The 22,908-nt window shown below is 42.7% G+C and overlaps 1 protein-coding gene across 13 annotated transcripts in view; it reads right to left on the bottom strand.

The window, feature by feature from the left end:
• Window positions 1-22,908, bottom strand: part of TTLL7 (tubulin tyrosine ligase like 7) — a 190,764-nt gene that overhangs the window by 18,383 nt on the left and 149,473 nt on the right. For 12 of the 13 annotated variants that reach the window (XM_038745502.1, XM_038745501.1, XM_038745499.1 and 9 more), the window contains 3 exons: window positions 17,169-17,249; window positions 6,582-6,742; window positions 43-216 (listed from right to left, as the gene is read on the bottom strand). In XM_038745502.1, the coding sequence (XP_038601430.1) occupies window positions 43-216; window positions 6,582-6,742; window positions 17,169-17,249 (416 nt within the window). Of the gene's footprint in view, window positions 1-42; window positions 217-5,090; window positions 5,192-6,581; window positions 6,743-17,168; window positions 17,250-22,908 lie in introns of those variants that run through there. The other variant, XM_038745510.1, reaches the window with a different exon arrangement.

Below are 22,908 nucleotides of genomic sequence, written 5' to 3' on the forward strand. Positions count from 1 at the left end.
AAGAATTAGAATTTCAGGGACTTGAATACGAAAGCCGGGTACCTTGTGTCATCCCAATCGGGGCTAATTCCAGATGGCGATCCTCTTGACTCCACTGTATATTTGTAAACCACCAGCAGGCAGTGTTTACAAAGCTGAACGAGTTGCTGGCAACACTGAAGCTGATCAGGAGTCACCACCTCGGTGCTTTTACTGAATACGGTCTCCCAGGAGGTCCTGTTGGCATGGAAACAGACATGACCTCATGTTTTCTTTCAAAAATGGCAGCCCGCTGAATAACGTATCTAGCGATGAAGGCTAAGGGAAAGAAAACATGACCTTGGCTGATTTCTGGAAAAGGTCCTACATTGTTTAATCCAACTACTGACAGATGGGGTGGGGGGCGGCAGGTAATAAAAAATAAAGAAATTAATCTTTAGTCAGAAAATACCCAAGGCACATTATTCATGCAGCATGCCCACTGAAAGCATTTAGCTCAGCCATTGTTTAGGCTTATCATATGAAGTTTTACTTCCAAATCCCCTGAAATGGAGATTTACCATACTCCGCACAGTATGGATATAACAGTGTGGCTCAATGGAAACAGCACGGTCTTTGGAGTCAGAGGTCATGGGTTCAAATCTTGGCTCTGCCAATTGTCAGCTGTGTGACTTTGGGCAAGTCACTTAACTTCTCTGTGCCTCAGTTACCTCATCTGGAAAATGGGGATTAAGACTGTGAGCCCCCCGTGGGACACCCTGATCACCTTGCAACCTCCCCAGTGCTTAGAACGGTGCTTTACACATAGTAAGTGCTTAATAAATGCCATCACTATTATTATTATTATTATTATTATTATTATTATTATTATTATTATTATTCAAATCTCCCAGATTCACAAATTACTCCCTGAGCGGGAATTAGGTATTTTGGGAAGTTGCATTTAACTGTAGGTAACTACTTGGGGTTGAATGCAGAAATGCAGATTTACCATACTCCACACAGTATAGATATATAAATAGTGATTCAAATCTCCCAAATAAACAAATTACTCCCTGAGCGGAAATCAGGTGTTCTGGGAAGTTGCATTTAACTGTAGGTAACCACTTGGGGTTGAATGCAGAAGGGAATAACCAAGCACCCCAGTCCTACTCTAGTGGCCTGAAAGAGTACACTGAAAGTACGAAAAGGCTAACTCATAGGGATTAGTTTATCCATTGCGGAATCTGGTTTGACAACTTATACTGCATTTAAAAACTCCTTTCTGAGCAATATCATATGCAATGAAGTCCAAGGTGCTCCTTAAACATCATTTATGTCCTTTGGGAAGGACCCCACTTTTATAACTAAGCTGACCATTTAGCCAGTTGCCACGTCTGGAATGTTGAAGAAGAGTGTGTAATTCGTACTTCTTATGGGGTGCTATTGTTTCTGACTGTGGCTCTCAATGGGAGACCCACCTGAATATAAACCACCAGGTGCTAAAAAGGAAGACGGCCCCTGGAGCACATTAGCCAAAAATGAAGACGAGGGGCTTCACATGCCAAGAACAAAGTTAGTTAATGCCAGAAACAGAGACCAGAGGCTCCAAGCCCCACCAGTCATGGCAAAGTAAGTGCTCCCTTTCCCCAACAAGTGTTGTTCTGGGTTTGAAATAAGGTGATTCAGAGCCTAAGAGGAGTCTCAAATCGGGGCACATGCTCAAAATCTCTAAAACCTCTGAGGATTGGGCTGTATTCTGGTAGGTTAAGTGCTTTCTCAATGTCCTGAGGAGAGTACTCGATGCTGATTTCACTCTGACATTAATAGTAACTGGCTTTTCCTATCAGGACTGGCTTTCCTAGTGGATGCATTAATCCAATCAGGGTCAAAAGGAGAAAGCCAAGAATCTTCCTTTAAAGGCACCCTGTTCATTCATTTGATCATATTTATTACCCTGCCCTGCGTGCAGGGCACTGTACTAAGTGCTTGGGAGAGAATGATATAACAATAAACAGGCACCTCCCCTGCCCACAACGAACTTATAGTTTTTACCTCAGGGGTAAAGCCAAACTTGTTTCAAGCCTTTAAAATAAAGGTTTGGTTCAATTTCGGCTTGGGTAACAGATCGGACTTCAGCAATTTTATGCACGAGGCAAGAATGTTGGTTCCTAACCAAAGATTCTGCTAGATCGTAGACTCCCCGAGGCCAGGGACCATGTCTACTAACTCTGTTGTACTCTTCCAGGTGCTTAGTACAATGCTGTGCACCAAATCAGTGCTCAATCAATACTATTGATTGATTCTATGAAACGTCCAGAATTCTAGGCACCTGCCAAACTTCCACTCACTGGAGACCATCAGGAGGGACAGTTAGGAATACTGGAATACCGACGGTCCAGAGAGGATTGGTAAGGCCGCTGGGAGGGATTGGCTAAAACCGAACTTCCCACAAAAAGGTCTTTTTCCAGGCCGCCGGTCTTTCCTCCTGCTGGCTCCCTTGAACTGACTTTCTAGTTTCCACAGATCAATACCCCTTCACTACCACTCCTGTACACCCTGGGAAAAGTTCCTAAGGACTTTATTTTGCTACTCTCCAGTTATTTGATATTCTATATAAACTGCAAGATGGTTTAGAAGTTCCAGAAAAGTTTTTTTGTAGAAGGAAGACTACCATTGATTCTTATGGACCATGTTCCTAAACTGACAGTGTGTCAATAATAGTTGACACGTTTTCTTAAAGGGAAACAGCATTCAGGCAGAAGCATAAAGAGAAACTTTTGTTTTCCAAGTTCAGTGCTTCTGCTAAAACTACAATTAAATTTTTCCCTAACAGAGTATCAAGTGTCTTCTGAAAGCATAGCCTGTTATGTGTCTATCCCACAAATTGAAAAGAAAATGTCAAAAAACGATTTAAATTTTCTGAATTCACTTACAACCACAAACCCGTTGATTCTTTATGATTAAGATAAGCTGCAGTTTTCAGGAAGAAGTCTGTTGCCCAATAAATCTTGAAATATGATCTTCAAGTTTGAGGAAGGGAAATAACGAAAATTTTCAGCCGAGACTGCTGCCTTGCGTTTAACTCATTGATTCAGAGATGGAAATGAGGCAAATGTATTTTGGTGATTGTAAGACGACCATATACATAGCCATATAGGCATGCCTTCACCCAGCCAGGAGCCCACAAGACCCCATATTCGCAGTGTGGCTCAGTGGAAAGAGCACGGGCTTTGGAGTCAGAGATCAAGGATTCAAATCCCGGCTCCACCACTTGTCAGCTGTGTGACTTTGGACAAGTCACTTCACTTCTCTGTGCCTCAGTTACCTCATCTGCTAAATGGGGATGAAGACTGTGAGCTCCCCGTGGGACAATCTGATCACCTTGTAACCTCCCCAGCGCTTAGAACAGTGCTTTGCACATAGTAAGCACTTAATAAATGCCATCATTATTATTATCCACTATGCCATGCTGATTGCCCCAGAGAAATTATGATGGGCTTAGCAGACATCGGTAAATGAACTTCAAAAAATTAGAACGTGAGCTCAAAAGAAATTTAACCAACTCTGTGTCTTCATTCAATTCCATTTCTGTTTGACCCTTACAATGAGGGGAGACGCTGAATGAATATTCTGCAAACAGAATATGCTGATGACAAGCAGCGTTGCCTGGTGGAAAGAGCACATGACTGTGCATCAGGAGACCCGACTTCTAATCTTGGCCCTGCCACTTGCATTTCACTTGACCTAGAGCAAATCACTTAACTTCTCTGTATCTCAGTTCCTCCTCTATGAACTGGGGATTCAGTACCTGTTCTGCCTCTCCCTTAGACTATGAACCCCAGGTGGGACAGAGATTGTGTCCAACCTGATTATCTAATATCTATCTACCCCACCACTTAGTACATTGTTTGGGTGTCAGTAAATCCTTTCCAAATACCACAATTATTATTATCATTATTATTATTGTTATTATGACCCAGCAGTGCAGGCCCAATGATAAAAGAACAGAGAGCGTGTCTGATAAATTTGAGGGTAACATAGTTAAATTGCTGTTCTGCAAGTGATCTGGGAAGACTTCCTGCTTTCTTTCCCTTTTCTCTTATCCAGGCAGCCTTTGGACTTCTCTCTCTTGCTACCAAAGTGACTCTTATCCGTCGCATCCTCCTGCATGCTTGAGGAAATCGATGCCTTGGGCCATTTGCTTAGATTCCAGTGCCAGATCTCTGGCCCGTGTCTTGCCCACTGACACGTATCTCCTGAGGCTCTTTGCTACACTCACCACTCCAGAACTGGAATGAGATTCCCCTTTTAGTTCTTCTCATTGCCCCAGACCCTCAGACTTCAAGACTTTCCCACAAGGTCAGGATTCCCTGCCCAACTGAGGCTCTCCAGCAGCCTCTCCTGGAACCCTGCTCTGTCCTTTTCATCCATAATTAGTGAGCAGCCCACCAAAAATCCTTGTGGAGATAGGCAGGCCCGAGCTAAGTGAGCGGATCTGCCTCAGTGCATGAAAAAGCAAGCTTCCTGCTATTAAGGCAACTCTTGGGGCTGATAAAAGGGATTGGCAGAGAGAGGTGGATATTGGACGTTTCCTCTATCAAGGGGAATATGTTTTTCCTTCAAAGAGAATTCTTAACAACCTCTGCTGCTGCTTCCTCCCTTCCTTCCGTCTTCCAAAGCTAGGCCGCAGAGCAAACAGAAGTGAAGTGGAGAAAATTTGGGGTGTGGGGGAGAGGGGAGACTGCTCCTTCAGAGTCTGGCAGAGCAGATGGAATCACCAGGCCTCTGAGAGGTACCCTGTTGTGAAGCAGTCCCCTTTGAATTAGGTGTCCCCAAATAAAAGGCTTATGGAAAAGAAATTAATGACAATTGTTTTTTTTGGCAAGAAGGCGAGAAAAATTGGAAAGATTTAAAACACCGTACTTGAAATCATGATTCATTTCCTCATGAGTGTCCCTTCTAGAACAATCAATTAATTATCTCAATTACTGTGACCACGGGACACAAGGACTGAACAGATAAATTAAATCTACAAGGAACCCCAAATCCTCAGTTTAGTTACAATAAAAAGTAACCTCCTAGCTCATTAGATTTTTCACCACGGCTGTAACTCCATAACAAAACTGACTGATTTGATTTTCATTTCCTTTCCTTCTTTGATATCCCTTTGGTAGTGGAGGGAAACAGCTAGAACCCAGGCAGCAAGACGAAGATGACAGGAACATGACACCTACAAGATAAACCAGCCAAAGAATAATCTTGAATGTTCCACATAAGGACTGCATCGAGGCTGCTGAGTCAGGTAAGCAGGGTCTTGGGATATGAGAAAATGTGTACTCTTCCCCAACAACCGTGGCCAGATATGCTTGGCACAAACAGAACTCTGCTTTTATAGAAAAAAAGCAGTCTTTTAGACTGTGAGCCCACTGTTGGGTAGGGACCGTCTCTATATGTTGCCAACTTGTACTTCCCAAGCGCTTAGTACAGTGCTCCGCACACAGTAAGGGCTCAATAAATACGATTGAATAAATACGATTGAATGAATGTGCCTCTAGGAGAGCTGATTGCCTTTTCATCGCAAGATGGGAGAATTCGTCATCAACCTTTCCTCAGTCCCACAGCACTTATATACGTAGCCATAATTTATTTTAATGGCTTTCTACCTCTCTAGACTGTAAGCTCCTTGTGGGCAGGGAATGTGTCTAGCAGTTCTGCCATAGTGTACTTTGGGCAAGTCACTTAACTTCTCTGGGCCTCAGTTCCCTCATCTGCAAAATGGGGATGAAGACTGTGAGCCCCCCCGTGGGGCAACCGGATTACTTTGTAACATCCCCAGCGCTTAGAACAGTGCTTTGCACATAGTAAGCGCTTAATAAATGTCATCGTTATTATTATTATTACTTTCCACAGCACTTAGTACTGTGCTCAGCACACAATAAGCACTCCATGAGTACAACTGATTGATTGTGCCCTTTATATCAGCCATAAGAATCTCTTCGAAGATGATGAAAGAATCGGGCAACCCAGTGTAGAATGATCACTGTACATTTGTTTTAGTGATGGCATTTTAACTCTTCTGTCTGGCTACATCACACATTCACACATCTATATACAGGTACATTCTGATCTAGAAGCAGGAGATAGATTAAAACGTTTCCCCAGGTCTCCTCCTACTCTATGATTCTCTGAGAAATATTTTCAACCCGGCAGGCTTCCAGAGAATGTAGGCTTATTGTAAATGGTCCAGTTACATCCCAATAAACACTTCATGCAACTTCTGCAACTCTTCCCGTTTTCATTTACCTAAAAATGATCATAATTTCTAGATGAGGTAAAATCTAATTTTTGTTCTACTTCATTTGAATTGAGGAACTATCGAATGAGTTGTCGCAACAATTCTATTTGAGAACTCTATACCCTGGAATTCCTATTACCCTTCCCATGTAAACTACTTCACATTAATCCATTTTAAACAATATACACTTTCTGGAACCTGCCAATAAGGAAAGGCTCCATTTCGCCAGGAGTGAAATGAAAGAGAATGAAAACACAGTGGAGCCATCTCTAAAACTGAACTGCTGCTGGTATTAAAATGGTGATAAAAGATGGATTGTGCCTACCCTGAATCACAGAAACAGTTCCACAGGCCTTGGCCATGACTCCAGAGCAAGCGATTAAATACCCGGTTAAAAATGCGATACAAATGTAAACATTCAACGTCAGGTACCCTCCAGATGCATTGGAGAACAGAACGGACACCCGTCTTCACAATGTCCAAAACCTAGAAGAGAATAATCAGGAAAATCAAAGCGCTTCTAATTCCAGGCACATTTAGCAAAACCACAAGCCAAACATCTGGTCTTACTTTCATTACCCAGGGGAAAAAATGGTAAGAAATAATCACTTTACAGCCCTTGGACGCTTCAGTGAGCGGCTTCACCTAATTTCCCCGTATTCATGGTGGTTGCGAGGATGTGTACTTTGCATCGAAACCATTTTGCACAAAACAAATCCAGCCAAATAAAGTTGTTCTCTTTCACTTCATCCAAGTTGATTTTTTCCACTCTTTCCTACATCACATTGAGTTAAGAGAACTGGCCGTAGAAATGGGAGTCCTTGGAGAAAGCACACGGTCTCAGAACATAGCTGCCGTGATTATCCACATTTATCTCAACTGGCACGATCCATGTGGAGGGCATGAAGCAAAAAGGGGATTCAATAGACGGAATTTGGTTCTCTTGTTTAGAACAAGACCCATTTTAAAGGATTCATTTTTGGATGCCTCTGGCATACCCTAGCATCAAATCAAAGTGGGAGTGAAATACGGTCCAAAGTCAAATCAGCATTTTTTTTTTCAAAGAGACAGTTGATTGAAATGTATTTGCATATGAATAGAGTGAGGACCCAAAGTAGCAAAGTTGCCTTTAAGGAGTAGATTTCCAAAAAGAAATCTATGAGATTATGAGAAGCAGCGTGGCTCAGCGGAAAGAGCACAGGCTTGGGAGTCAGAGGTTGTGGGTTCTAATTCCACCTCTGCCACTCGTCAGCTGGGTGACTCCGGACAAGTCACTTCACTTCTTTCTGTCTCAGTTACCTCATCTAGAAAATGGGGACTAAAACTGTGAGCCCAACCTGATTACCTCGTATCTACCTCAGTGCTTAGAACAGTGCTTGGCACATAGTAAGTGCTTAACAAATGCCATGATTATTATTATTAAAAAGGAAATTCCTTAAATTTCCTAATCTGAGATATCCCAGCCAGTGGCACTTTTGAAAAGTAAAAAATTAAGGGTTGGTCAGAAAAGACGCAGGAGTGTGTCTGTGCCTGCTAGTATGTTACAATTAACACATGAGATGACATTTTAACCATAAAAAAAGCTTCCAGAATGTTTCCTGGTTTGCATCACATATACATATATAGCAGTCTGACACAGCCCAACTTTTTCCATGCTTCGTTTCCTTCCTCGTCAAAGAAAAGTACAGACACCAATTCACTAAATATTCTCTTAGAGGTCCAAAAGAGCTAATACTGTTCTCAAAGCAGCTAACTTGATCCCAAAGAAATGGGTAGGTCAAGTGATGATCATTTCCTTAATACTGATGATGATGATGATGATAATGGTATTATTAAGTGCTTACTATGTGCCAAGCACTATTTTAAGCACTGGGGTAGATACAAGGTAATAGGTTGTCCCACGTGGGGCTCACAGTCTTAATTCCCATTTTCCAGATGAGGTAACTGAGGCACAGAGAAGTGAAGTGACTTGCCTGAAGTCACACAGCTGACAAGCAGGGGAGTCGGGATTAGAACCCATGACCTCTGACTCCCAACCCGTGTTCTTTCCACAATTGTAGTTGCTATGTAGAATACAAGTCACATTTCAACACCTAGATGGTGCGGCCTTGTGGAAAGAGGTGAGAGTCAAGAGGCTGGGGTTCTAATTCCCAGCCATACCACAGCTCTATTGTGTGGCCATTCTTTTGACTATAGGAAAGTAATAACGTACCCCCCCCTCTTCCTACCTCTTAGATTGTGAGCCCCACGTGGGACAGGGACGATGTCCGATGTGATTATTTTGTAATCTATTCTGGCGCTCAGTTGTAATAGTAGCAATAGCATTTACTACACATTTATTGGGTGCAGAGCATTGTACTAAGCACTGGGAAAGAATACACAGGTGGGAATTACACATGGCACATAGAAAATGCTTGATCCCATAACTCACTAAGTTGGGCACTGATTTAAGGAGTAATCATTCAGCCTCTGCCCTCTTGCAAAGAGTGAAACTAAAAAAAAATCATCACGACAGAAAAAAAAATCTGCTGCCGAATCAATATGTGCTAGAGGAAAATTGACACTATCTGGACCAGTGGTGACAATAAAATGAAAAATAGGACCATTCATTTGGGTAGCCACTGAGTGAAAAATGCCAAGGAGAAGTGGATTTATATTGCCTCTTTCTGTAGCTTTCAGAACACCTTTAATTAAGGTCGCAGGTTGCAGCTGACCCATATTATTGAGTTTCTTGACTTGTTCCCTTCCTGGCCATTACTACTTCCTGCCTTTATAAAAAAGTGTCGGGGCCAAGTCTTCTCACTGTATATATGATCTCCTGGTCAAATGGTCAATTGCATTTCACCACATCAAGTTGGACAATTTTTCTTTCCAACACTTCATTCTTCCTAGTTCGAAATCACAGAGTTTAAAAAGATATGCAGAAGTGCCGATGAAGAGAACTGTAAAGACTGTAAAACACCCCTCCAAAAATCACCTCCAAGTACATGAAAGTGAGTCACTTTAGCCATGTTTGCCAATAAGCTGTTATTTTTCCTATTGTTTCTCTGCATTTTTCTCCCTGTGGTCCCTATGTGTGTGAATTTCCAGCATTTCACATTGACTCACAATACTTTCAAGTAAAGCCAAATAATTATGGTATTTGCTTACTACTCTCCATGCCAAGTACTGTTCTAAGCACTGGGGCAGATACAAGGTAATCTGGTTGGACACAGACCCTGTCGCACACGAGGGTCTCAATCTTAATCCCCATTTTACAGATGAGGTAACAAAGGCACAGAGAAGTGAAGTGACTTGCCCAAGGTCACACAGCAGACAAGCGACTCCCTAACATGCAAAATGCATGTTTTCCCATCAGGTCCCCACCTCCACTGTTGGACCAATAGTCTTCAGTATTTGGAGACTATTTTAATTGTTTTGGTTCTTTTTGCCATTAAAAAATGTTGGGGGGTTTCAGGTTACAAAAGGGGTCAAATTACCTCATTTAATAATAATAATAATGATGGTATTTATTAAGCATTTACTATGTGTAAAGCACTGTTCTAAGTGCTGGGGGAATACAAGGTGATCAGGTTGTCCCACGTGGGGCTCATGGTCTTAATCCCCATTTTACAGATGAGGGAATTGAGGCACAGAGAAGTTAAGTGACTTGCCCAAAGTCACACAGCTGACAATTGGCGGAGCCGGGATTTGAACCCATGACTTCTGACTCCAAAGCCCGCGCTCTTTCCACTGAGCCACGCTGAAGCTCTGCAATGCAAAGGGCTCTTGTAATTCAGGAAGAGATCTACTTGGAAGGACGTGATCACAGAACACAGTTAAAGCCGAGAAGCAGTGTGGCTTAAGGGATAGAGCACGGACCTGGGAATCAGAGGGCCTGGGTTCTAATCCCGGCTTCACTACTTGTCTGCTGTGTGACCTTGGGCAAGTCACTTCACTTCTCTGTGCCTCTGTAAAATGGGGATTAAGACTGTGAGCCTTATGTGGGACAGAGCCTTATGTGTCCAACCCGATTATCTTCTAGGTACCCCAGAGCTTAATACAGTTGCTGGAACACAGTAAGCGCTTAACGAATACTTCTTTTTTTTGAAAAAAAGAAAAGCACCAATTCACTTCTTCTCCCAGGACTAAGCTTCCCTACACCTGAGAAATGAGAATCTACTCAAATTGAGGGAAAAATGTTCTTTAAGCCTAAAAAGAATGAGTCAATGAGCCCACTGTTAGGTAGGGACCGTCTCTATATGTTGCCAACTTGTACTTCCCAAGCGCTTAGTACAGTGCTCTGCACACAGTAAGCGCTGAATAAATACAACTGAATGAATTAATGAAAGAACCAAAGCAGTCATCAAAGTCACAGCAGGAAAAACTGTTAGGACCCACACAAGTCTAAGCTTCCTTTCTCCATCCTTCTCAGCCACTTCCTCTCTGCCTCTAATGGAGTGGACAGCTCTCTGCAAGGTACCAGCAGCAGCGTGGCTCAGTGGAAAGAGCCTGGGCTTTGGAGTCAGAGGTTGTGGGTTCAAATCCCGGCTCCACCAATTGTCAGCTGTGTGACTTTGGGCAAGTCACTTCACTTCTCTGGGCCTCTGTTACCTCATCTGTAAAATGGGGATTAAGACTGTGAGACAATCTGATCACCTTGTAACCTCCCCAGTGCTTAGAACAGGGCTTTGCACATAGTAAGCGCTTAATAAATGCCATTATTATTATTATGTCGGCAGGGAATCTGTCTTTATTATTGTTTTGTACTCTCATTCATTCAATTATATTTATTGAGCACTTACTGTGTGCAGTGCACTGTACTTCTGAGTGCTTAGAACAGTGCTCTGTGCACTGTAAGTGCTCAACAAATACAAATGATTGAAAGATAAGGCTGCCTCCTATACTAAGAGCTCAACTGCAAAAACTATGACATGTTATAGCAAAAATTGTTGCTGTCTTCCCCAAATTACCTTATGGTGTGGCCTCAGCATTGAATACATAGTACAGATCGTGGAACGGCTACAAATTTAGGATAGCATGACCTCACGACCGTCAGAGGACACAGTGGAAACTTAGAACTACGCCACATCCACAAGACTGAATGGGCTCCAGTTGGGGAGGCGGAAAAGTGATAGGATGAGGATTTTTATCATTTGTTTGGTTTTTCTAGTATTTGTTAAGTACTTACTATGTGTCAAACATTGTTCTACGAGCTGGGATAGGTGGAAATTAATTGGGTCAGACACGGTCCCTGTCCAGCATGGGGTCATAGTAGCAGGGAGAATAGGCATCCCTATTTTACAGTTGAGAAAACTGAGGTACAGAGAAGTGACTTGCCCAAGGTTACACAGCAAGCAATTGGCAGTCCTGAGATTAGAACCCAGGTCCCTCTCACTCCAGGCCCGTGGTCTCTCCACTAGGTTGATACAAGTACATAATTTGTCTCAGTTCTCATTGGGACTTACCTCCTCCTTTTCAGCCTTCCTCACGAACAAATACAATATTAAGAATATCAGAGAATGTGGTTGTGAAGATGATTCACTATAGATGCTTTCATGAATCAACTCTGGGAAACAGCTGTCTTGCTTCGAACCCCGGCTAGTAAATTTGTAAGCAAGCACTTGTCATTATTCTCTGTTTGCAAACCCATTCGAGCACAACCACACTCTGTGCCTGTTACCTCATCTGTAAAATGGGGATTAAAAGTGTGAGCCCCACGTGTATCCCCCACCTCGGTGCTTAGAACAGTGCTTGGCACATAGTAAGCGCTTAACAAATGCCATCATTATCATTTACAACTTGTAATAATAATGATAATAATAATGGCATTTATGAAGTGCTTACTATGTGCAAAGCACTGTTCTAAGCACTGGGGAGGTTACAAGGTTGTCCCACGGGGGGCTCACAGTCTTAATCCCCATTTTACAGATGAGGTAACTGAGGCCCAGAGAAGTTGGTGATTTGCCCAAAGTCACACAGCTGACAGTTGGCGGAGCCAGGATTTGAACCCATGACCTCTGACTCCAAAGCCCGGGCTCTTTCCACTGAGCCATGCTGCTTCTGTACTTGTACTTCCTAAGCACTTAGTACAGTGCTCTGAACACAGTAAGCGCTCAATAAATACGATTGAATGAATCTCCACAATTGCGGCTACTCATGAACTCCGTTCTTTGACTCAAGCAGTGCAGATCATCGATCGCCAAAGAGTCTATCCCACTCCTCTGGGATTAATGGGAAGCTTCTCACTAGATTGTAAATTCCTTTAGGGTAGGGATCGGGTCTACCCAAGTGCTTAGTACGATGCTCCGCACACAGTAAGTGTTCCATAAATACTACTGATTGACTAATTGATTGATGAGAAGTAGAAGGCCACAAGCAGACCCACAACTGCCCTTTGCCCACTTAGCAATCTCCACCTGTATCAGAAAGGGACATTTTGCTTCACTGCAGGTGAATTGTACTTTTCAAGTGCTCCGTACAGTGCTCTGCACACAGTAAGCGCTCAGTAAATATGACTGAATGAATGAATGAATGACTTTTGGAGGTAGTGGGCTGGAACACTTGCATTTCTGAGCTTGTCAAGTTGCAGCAGTGTGCCACAGACTTCCACTTAAGCAACCGTCGCCCTAATAATAATGGCATTTGTTAAGTGCTTACCATGTGCCAGGCACTGTACTAAGTGCTGGGGGGGATACAAGCAAATCAGGTTGGACACAGTCCCTGACCCACATGGGGCTCACAGTCTCAATCCCCGTTTTACAGATGATGTAACTGAGGCCCAGAAAAGTCAAGTAACTTGCCCAAGGTCACACAGCACTCCTCACTCTCCTTACTCTTGGCTTCAAGGCTGTCCATCACTTCACCCCCTCCTACCCCACCTTCCTTCTCTTCTTCTCCAACCCAGCCCACACTCTCCACTCCTCTGCAACAACCTCCTCACTGGGCCTCATTCTCGCCTGTCCCACCATCGACCCCCGGCCCACGTCCTTCTCCTGGCTTGGAATGCCCTCCCTCCACACATCCGCCAAACTAGCTCTCTTCCTCCCTTCAAAGCCCTACTGAGAGCTCACCTCCTCCAGGAAGCCTTCCCAGATTGAGCCCACCCTTTCCCTCTCCTCCTCCCCATCATCCCCCGCCCTATCCCTTTCCCTTCCCCACAGCACTTGTATATATTTGTACAGATTCATTACTCTATTTTATTTGTACATATTTACTACTCTATTTTATTAATGATGTGTATATAGCTATAATTCTATTTATTCTGCTGTTATTGACACCTGTCTACTTGTTTTGTTGTCTGTCTCCCCCTTCTTGACTGTGAGCCCGTTGTTGGTGAGGGACCATCTCTATATGTAGCCAATTTGTACTTCTCAAGCATTTAGTACAGTGCTCTGCACACAGTAAGCACTCAATAAATATGACTGACTGAATGAATGAACAGCAGACAAGTAGCAGAGCCCTGATATTCCCCATCAATCAATTAATAAGTGGTAATTACTGAGCACTTACCGTGTGCAGAGCACCGTACTGAAAGCATTCCCTGCTTCCAGAAGAAAATAGGAGAAGAAGTGAGGAGGCCTTGGCTTCTCCCTCTTACTCCACAGTGATAGACTGTGAGCCTATTTCTAGACTGTGAGCCTGTTGTTGGGTAGGGACCATCTCTATATGTCGCCAAATTGTACTTCCCACGCGCTTAGTACAGTGCTCTGCACACAGTAAGCGCTCAATAAATACAATTGAATGAATGAATTAATTATAGCAGGGTCTTTAGGAATGTCTGTAGTGTCATCCCTGCTCATTTTGATAATAGGACTGAAAGCCTGCTAAAAAATAATCTATCCAGTCCAATTTCCAGCCGGTTCATAGCAAACTGCCCATGGGGGTCAGTAAACCAAGGATGATAGGATATTTCTCAGGAGATTTCTGCCTGAAGGTATTAAAACCAGGATTAATTAAGGAGAGACCAAAAGAAAATGATAGATACACACTATCTTACATACTCTTACATACTTACCCACATCTTTCCTCAGCACTTCTATGGTATAATAAGAATAATAATGGTATATGTTAAGCGCTTACTAGGTGCAAAGCACTGTTCTAAGCACTGGGATACATATAATCCAATTGCCCATTCCATTGTATTTGCTTTGTAAATGCTTTATGGACCTTCTCCTCCATTAGAGAGTAAGATTTTTTGGAGTAGAGAATGTTTGTAATGAATTTCTACCATTATTGTTACTACTATTATCATGTGCATATCCATAATTCAATAATAATAATAATGATGGTGGTGGTGGCATTTGTTAAACGCTTACTAGGCGCCAAGCACTGTTCTAAGCACTGGGTTAGATAGAAGGTAATCAGGTTGTCCCATGTGGGGCTCACAGTCTTAATCTGCATTTTACAGATGAGGTCACTGAGTCTCAGAGAAGTTAAGTGACCTGTCCAAAGTCATACAGCTGACAAGCGGCGGAGCCGGGATTAGAACCCACAACCTCTGACTCCCAAGCCCAGGCTCTTTCTGCTAAGCCACGCTGCTTTTTAAATATAAACTTATTTACATTAATGTCTGTATCCCCTTCTAGACTGTAAACTCTCTGTGGGCAGGGAATGTCTCTACCAACTCTGTTGTGCTGTAATCTCCCAAGGGCTTCATACAGTGCTCTGTGCACAGTAAATGCTCAATTAATACCATTGATTTGATTGATTGATTATTAGCATTCCTATTACAGAGATAAAGGATTAATTTTACAAGGGATTACAAACGGTCTGAATCTTTTCCTGCCTGCTACCTCAGTTTTGGGTTTGATGCTTCCCTGCCTTGGAAGTCTTCTAGACCGTGAGCCCACTGTTGGGTAGGGACCGTCTCTATATGTTGCCAACTTGTACTTCCCAAGTGCTTAGTACAGTGCTCTGCACACAGTAAGCGCTCAATAAATATGACTGAATGAATGAATGAATGAATGAAAAAAATGCCTAATGCCAGTGATGAAATACCAGGATGTCTGGGACATGTTCATGGATCAAATTCCTGTCCATTCATCTATCAAAAACATCCCAGGCCTTGATGATGTTTCCTAAACACTTGGTAATTAAAAAATCAATAAGTGGAATTTATTAAACACTTGCTTTGTGCAGGGCGCTGTACTGATTGTCTGGGAGAATACAATACAGCACGATAAAATGCACTGCATTCAGTGAGTCCTCAAAAAATACCATACTGCTACTACCAGAACATTAGATTGTTGTGGTCAGGGAACATGTCTACCAAGTCTGTTAAATTCTACTCTTCCCAGCACTTAGTACCGTGCTCTGCACATAGTAAGTGCTCAATAAATACCATCCATTTGATTGATGTTGATTCATTCATTCATTCAGTCATATTTATTGAGCACTCACTGTGTGCAGAGCACTGTACTAAGCGATCACAGTGTGCTTGTTACAATGACTTCGTGGCTCAGTGGAAAGAGCATGGGCTTTGGAGTCAGAGGTCATGGGTTCAAATCCCGGCTCCGCTACTTGTCAGCTATGCGACTTTGGGCAAGTCACTTAACTTCTCTGTGCCTCAATTTCCTCATCTGTAAAATCAATCAATCAATCGTATTTATTGAGCACTTACTGTGTGCAGAGCACTGTACTAAGCGCTTGGGAAGCACAAGTCGGCAACATCTAGAGACGGTCCCTACCCAACAACGGGCTCACAGTAGAAGGGGGAGACAGACAACAAAACAAAACCTGTAAAAAATCTTTTCAAGGTGGACTCTGAGGAAATCCCAGGTTTCTCTCTGTCACATTTCATTCAATCAGTCGTATTTATTGAGCGCTTACTGTGTGCAGAGCACTGTACTAAGCACTTGGGAAGCACAAGTCGGCAACATCTAGAGACGGTCCCTACCCAACAGAGGGCTCACAGTAGAAGGGGGAGACAGACAACAAAACAAAACCTGTAAAAAATCTTTTCACGGTGGACTCTGAGGAAATCCCAGGTTTCTCTCTGTCACATTTCATTCAATCGTATTTATTGAGCGCTTACTGTGTGCAGAGCACTGTACTAAGCGCTTGGGAAGCACAAGTCGGCAACATCTAGAGATGGTCCCTACCCAACAACGGGCTCACAGTAGAAGGGGGAGACAGACAACAAAACATGTAAAAAAATCTTTTCAAGGTGGTGGGGATTAAGACTGTGAACCCCCCATGGGACAACCTGATCACCTTGTAACCACCCCAGTGCTTAGAACAGTGCTTTGCGCATAATAAGCACTTAATAAATGACATCATTATAATGACTTAGAGGTTCTAATTCTTCAAGCTCCATGTGTATCAGGATCACATCCATAACCACTATTACATCTATTTTTCCAAGCGCTTGATTCATTCATTCATTCATTCAATCATATTTATTGAGCGCTTACTGTGTGCAGAGCACTGTACTACGCACTTGGGAAGTCCAAGTCGGCAACACATAGAGACAGTCCCTACCCAACAGTGGGTTCACAGTCTAGAAGGGGGAGACAAATGACAAGACAAAATATATTCACAAATACAGTGTTCCGAACACAGTTTAGCAGTAAAGAAATACCATCAATTGATTGAACTGCCACTTTTAGCACTTCTGCATGACCTAAGCACTTGGACACTCAAACCCTCCGTTTCCTCCTCAGAGCACTGTTCTAAATACCTTTAAAGTCCACTGCTTCCCTCGTCCTGTATTTTTGTGACTGAGCATGGAGAGAGAAGAGAAACCCCTCTAATATGGGGGGGCTGGCACAGGGAAATACCAACTCACTGATCTGAGTCACATAGCAGTTAAATCTGGGGCCCCCTTCTTCTATGGTCTGTCAAGCACGGCTTGCTTGGGTAGCATTTATGCCCCTTTACCTTTTTTTAATACCCATTCTGTTAGGGCAAAAATGCATTAGACTTCACTTACCTTCCGTTGTTTAATAGAGTCCAATTTTATGAGCCAGTATGAAGCAATTTTTGTTTTATGGTACTTCCAGTTATCCATGATCTGTATTTGGAGAGGGAAAAATAGAAATATAACCTATTATTTCCCCCACAAGCGCCAGGCATCCATTAAAATCAGCGTTGCTATGAATTCCAACAACTTGTTCGAGGAATATATCAGCAGGAAATGAAGAATCTAGGCCTGCTCCAAACAGGACTTTATGTATGCAGAGGTTTTGTAATTTGTTTAATTAATGATTATTTTCTGAAATGGCGGAAATCCAATCTCTTCAGTGAAATGCTTAACGACAGAGCTCAAGTCTACGTGTTTTAGAAGGCATTTTCAGATGCATGCTCGCAGGAAGAAAAAAAAGCAGAAGAGATTCTCCATTACACTTTTCCAGCATTAAATAAATATTAGATAATAATTCAAACTCTCCCACATGAATAAGGCTAATAAGCCCAATTATCCTGATGTATGAAATACTCCTGGAGTCAAATAATTATCACTGCAAGCTGCATGAACTCTTAAAAGCCACTAAAACACCATTTAGCAAATTCCTGCTTTTGGTCAAAAGGAAGAAACAGCATTGTCATAGAGCGTCTCCTGATTTATGATCACGTGCGGGAACTTGTATACGCGAGGACAGAAACAAGCCAGGCACGTGGAAATGCTCACTGGCAACTTGGACTACTGGAAACCACCGGGCCTGGATGTCAAGAGACCTGGTTTTCATCCAGCTCAGCCACCGGCAAACCGTGTGACCTTGGACATTTGTAAAATGGGGGAAATTATACCTTCCCTCTCACATCCCCACAGGTACCTGCAATTTTATTTATTTATATTAATGTCTGCTTCTCCCTCTAGGCTGTAAGCTGGTTAATAGGCAGGTAATTTGTCTGTTATATTGTTACACTGTGCTCTCCCAAGATCAGTGCTCTGCACACAGAAAACGCTCGATAAATACGATTGACTAAAAGAGGAGTCTTAATATTTAATTAGTGTTTGCTGTGTGCAAAGCCCTATGCTAAGTGCTAGGACAATATACGTGAGTAAGAATTAGATGCCTGGCCCTCAAGAGGACCCAAAACTAAAAATTCAGTGGAAAGGGGGCTGGCGAGGGAAATACAAGCAAAAATAAACAAGAACACACACTCAAAATAAAATATGGAGGATGAGAGCAGCTTCAGGATTGTTCCGTTTTAGCTGTGGCCTTCCCAGCCTTCTCCATTCTGTGGAGCAGAAAGACGGCTACACCGCTACTTCTGCCCCTCCCTCCAAGATGGAATCAGTCAGCCAACTGTATTTGTTGAGCGCTTACTGTGTGCACAGCACTGTACTAAGCACTAAGGTACAGTATAACCATAAACAGACAGATCCCCTGCCCACAGTGAGTTTAAAGTCTAGAGTGAGAGACAGACAATATTATAAATGAACGACAAATAGGTACATAAGTGTTGTGGGGCTGGGATGGGGGATGAATAAAGGGAGCAAGTCGGGGTGACGGCTGGAGAGAATGGGAGAAGGAGAAAGGAGGGCTTAGTCAGGGAAGGCCTCTTGGAGGAGATGTGCCTTCCATGAGCAAGGCAGCTCAAAGTATTATATATAATTGTTTTATTAATCTGTTCCCTGGGAATTTAAGCTATCGATGGGGCCTGGGGACTAAAAATAAATCTGGAACATGAATTATCTGGCTTCATTGTCCTCATGGATTAAATTAACTACATAACTGCCAAATTTCCAATTGGCTGTCCACCTCCACATTCATTCATTCAATTGTATTTATTGAGCACTTACTGTGTGCAGAGCACTGTACTAAGCGCCAGGGCAGTACAAGTTGGCAACATATAGAGATGGTCCCTACCCAACAGCGGGCTCACATACAACTCTAATCATCATCATCATCAATCGTATTTATTGAGCACTTACTGTGTGCAGAGCACTGTACTAAGCGCTTGGGAAGTACAAGTTGGCAACATATAGAGACGGTCCCTACCCAACAGCGGGCTCACATACAACTCTAATGTCATTCATTCATTCAGTTGCATTTATTGAGTGCTTACTGCGTGCATAGCACTGTACTAAACGCTTGGGAGAGTACGATAAAACAATAAACAGACACATTCCTTGCACACAACGAGCTTACAGTCTAGTGTCTTTGTGAGGCAGTAACACCATCCACCCAACTAACATTCCACCGCTCTATGAAGTCTTCCCAGGGATCTTTTCTCCAGATTCAGGAAAGGAGGACTGTTAGTGCTCTTAAAATATACTCACTTTGCCTTAATCTCATCTCTCCTGACACTGATCTCTTCCTTACTCATACCCACCCTCCTGTTTGGAACTTCTTCCCTCTTCACATCCGGGAGGCCACTGCTCTCCTCATCTTCAAGACCCTTCCGAAACCCTCTAGGAGACCTTCCCTAATTAATTTCTCTTCTCCCCACCCTATTATACCCCTCAACTGAGGCTATAGCCCTTCTGCATCACCAAAGCACTGCAGTACTCGCCCCTCTCTCCACAAAACCTATGTATGTATCTATACAGTAAATCTTGTTCATTCATTCAATCGTATTTATTGAGCTCTTACTGTGTGCAGAGCACTGTACTAAGCACTTGGGAAGTAAAAGATGGCAACATATAGAGACGGTCCCTACCCAACGGTGGGTTCACAATCTAGAAGGGGGAGAAAGAGAACAAAACAAAATATATTAACAAAATAAAATATATAGAATAGTAAATATGTACAAGTAAAATAGAGTAATAAATATGTACAAACATATATACAGGTGCTGTGGGGGGGGGGGGAATCCAAAGGCTCTGGAGTAAAGGAGGAACTATCCATTCAATTATATTTATTGAGCACTTACTATGAAACACTTACTATGAAAGGCTATGAAACACTAAAACTGAGAGCGGACTTTGAACCACGATAAGCCACTACAAGGGGCAGTTATTTTTTGAAAGAGAAAATCCTTAAGGAGAATATGCCAATATATTTTATGACTAAAAATGTTTTAAATATGCTTGAGCAAAATGTTCCCATCCTACATTTGGGTAAGAAGTGGGCTGCTCGGGCGAAGGAAATTGACTGACTTTCTCACTAAAAAGATTTGCAATATTTCTGACAACTTTAGTGTAACTAGCTCTTAATTTTCGCCCTTAATTTTCTAAAAAGCCTGGTGAAGAATTGTGTTGGTAAAATGAACCAAAAAACTGAAGCAGTCGTTTTACAGTAATTTGAAAACGTGCCACTAGGTGGCGCAAATAATTTTCCTTAGAGAAAAACATAGTAAATGCAGTACCTTTTTTGATTAGAAAAATAAAATTAAACTCTATAATAATAATAATAATAATAATGTTGATGGCATTTATTAAGCGCTTACTATGTGCAAAGCACTGTTCTAAGCGCTGGGGAGGTTACAAGGTGATCAGGTTGTTCCATGTGGGGCTCACAGTCTAAGTCCCCATTTTACAGATGAGGGAACTGAGGCACAGAAGGTAAGTGACTTGCCAGAAGTCACACAGCTGACAAGTGGCGGAGCCGGGATTTGAACCCATGACATCTGACTCCAAAGCCCATGCTCTTTCCACTGAGCCACGCTGCTTCTCTTAAACTGCTTCTCTTTAAACAAGCTGCTTCTCTAAACTCACACTTGGATTCAAATAAAGATTGAAACAATGCTAAGGATATAAAATCATTTAATTCTACTTGTTCTGACGACTTGACACCTGTCCACATGTTCTGTTTTGTTGTCTGTCTCCCCCTTCTAGACTGTGAGCCTGTTGTTGGGTAGGGACCGTCTCTATATGTTGCCAACCTGTACTTCCCAAGTGCTTAGTACAGTGCTCTGCACACAGTAAGTGCTCAATAAATATGATTGAATGAATGAATGAATCATCATCATCATCATCATGGCACCTGTTCATAATAATAATAATAATGGTATTTGTTAAGCGCTTACTATGTGCCAAGCACTGTTCTAAGCACTGGAGTAGATACAAAGTAATCAGGTTGTCCCACTTGGGGCTCACAATCCTCATCCCCATTTGACAGATGAGGTAACTGAGGCCCAGAGAAGTAAATGACTTGCCCAAAGTCACACAGCTGACAAGTGGTGGAGGCGGAATTAGAACCCAGGACCTCTGACTCCCAAGCCTGGGCTCTTTCCACTAAGCCATGCTGTTAAGTGCTTATTATGTGCCAGGCACTGTACTAAGTGCTGGGGTGGATCCAAGCAAATTAGGTTGGGCACAGTCCCTGTCCCATGTGGGGCTCACGGTCTCAATCTCCATTTTACAGACCAAGGAAATGAGGCACAGAGAATTGAAGAGACTTGCCCAAGGTCCCACAGCAGACAAGTAGCAGAGGCAGGATTAGAACTCATGACTTTCCGACTTTCAGGTCTGCGCTCTACCTGCTACCTCAAATTATGTAATCATCTTGGATTTACAGACAGCAGGTTTTCTAATATACAACATAATTGGTTCCTAAAAACTGTATCCTAAGGTGTTCCATCTTAAAGCCAGAAACAACTTTCTCCAAGGAATGCTTATTTAAATGGGAAATTGGTTCCTGAATTAAGATACCTTATTTTTAACCCAAGCTACACTGAATTCCATGCTAAAATAATCTTAAATTGATCAGTCAAAGGTATTCGTTGGGTGCTTTCTGTGAGTTGGGAGAGTATAACACAAAAGTGTTGGAAGACAATCAATAAATTGTATTTATTGAGTACTTACTGCGTGCAGAGCACTGTACTAAGCACCTCAGAGGGTACAATGGAGCAGAGCTGGTAGACCTATTCTCTGTCCACAATAAGCTTACAGGCTAGAGGAGGAGACAGATTTACCTCTACAACCCAGGATACTCACTTGGCTTCTCTAATTCATTCAATCGTATTTATTGAGCGCTTACTGTGTGCAGAGCACTGTACTAAGCCCTTGGGAAGTACAAGTGCCAACCTTTCCACGTCCTGCCTCTGGCCTGGAACTCCCTCCCCATTTATATCCGCCAAACGATCACTCTTCCCACCTTCAAAGCTGTAAGCTCATTGTGGGCAGGGAGTGTATCTGTTATTTTGTTATACTGTACTCTCCCTAGCACTTAGTATAGTGCTCTGCACACAATAAGAGAAGCAGCGTGACTCAGGGAAAAGAGACCGGGCTTTGGAGTCAGAGGTCATGGGTTCAAATCCCGGCTCCACCAATTGTCAGCTGTGTGACTTTGGGCAAGTCACTTCACTTCTCTGTGCCTCAGTTACCTCATCTGTAAAATGGGGATTAAAAACTGTGAGCCCCCCGTGGGACAACCTGATCACCTTGTAACCTCCCCAGCGCTTAGAACTGTGCTCTGCACATAGTAAGCGCTTAACAAATACCATCATCATTATTATTATTACTCTCCCAAGCCCTTAGTAGAGCTCTCCAAACACAATATGCACTCAATGAATACATCTGATTGACTGATTATCAGGTCAGAAACAGAGTTCCTGTCCCTCCTGGGGCTAACAGTCTATGTAGGAAGGAGAACAGGTATTTAAACTCCATTTTACAGACAAGGAAACAGGCACAGAGAACGGCGGTCAATCAATCAATCAATCAATCATATTTATTGAGAGCTTACTGTGTGCAGAGCACTGTACTAAGTGCTTGGGAAGTCCAAGTTGGCAACATATAGAGACAGTCCCTACCCAACAGTGGGCTCACAGTCTAAAAGGGG

The sequence above is a fragment of the Tachyglossus aculeatus genome, chromosome 4 (genome assembly GCF_015852505.1).
Source record: "Tachyglossus aculeatus isolate mTacAcu1 chromosome 4, mTacAcu1.pri, whole genome shotgun sequence".
NCBI lineage: Eukaryota > Metazoa > Chordata > Mammalia > Monotremata > Tachyglossidae > Tachyglossus > Tachyglossus aculeatus.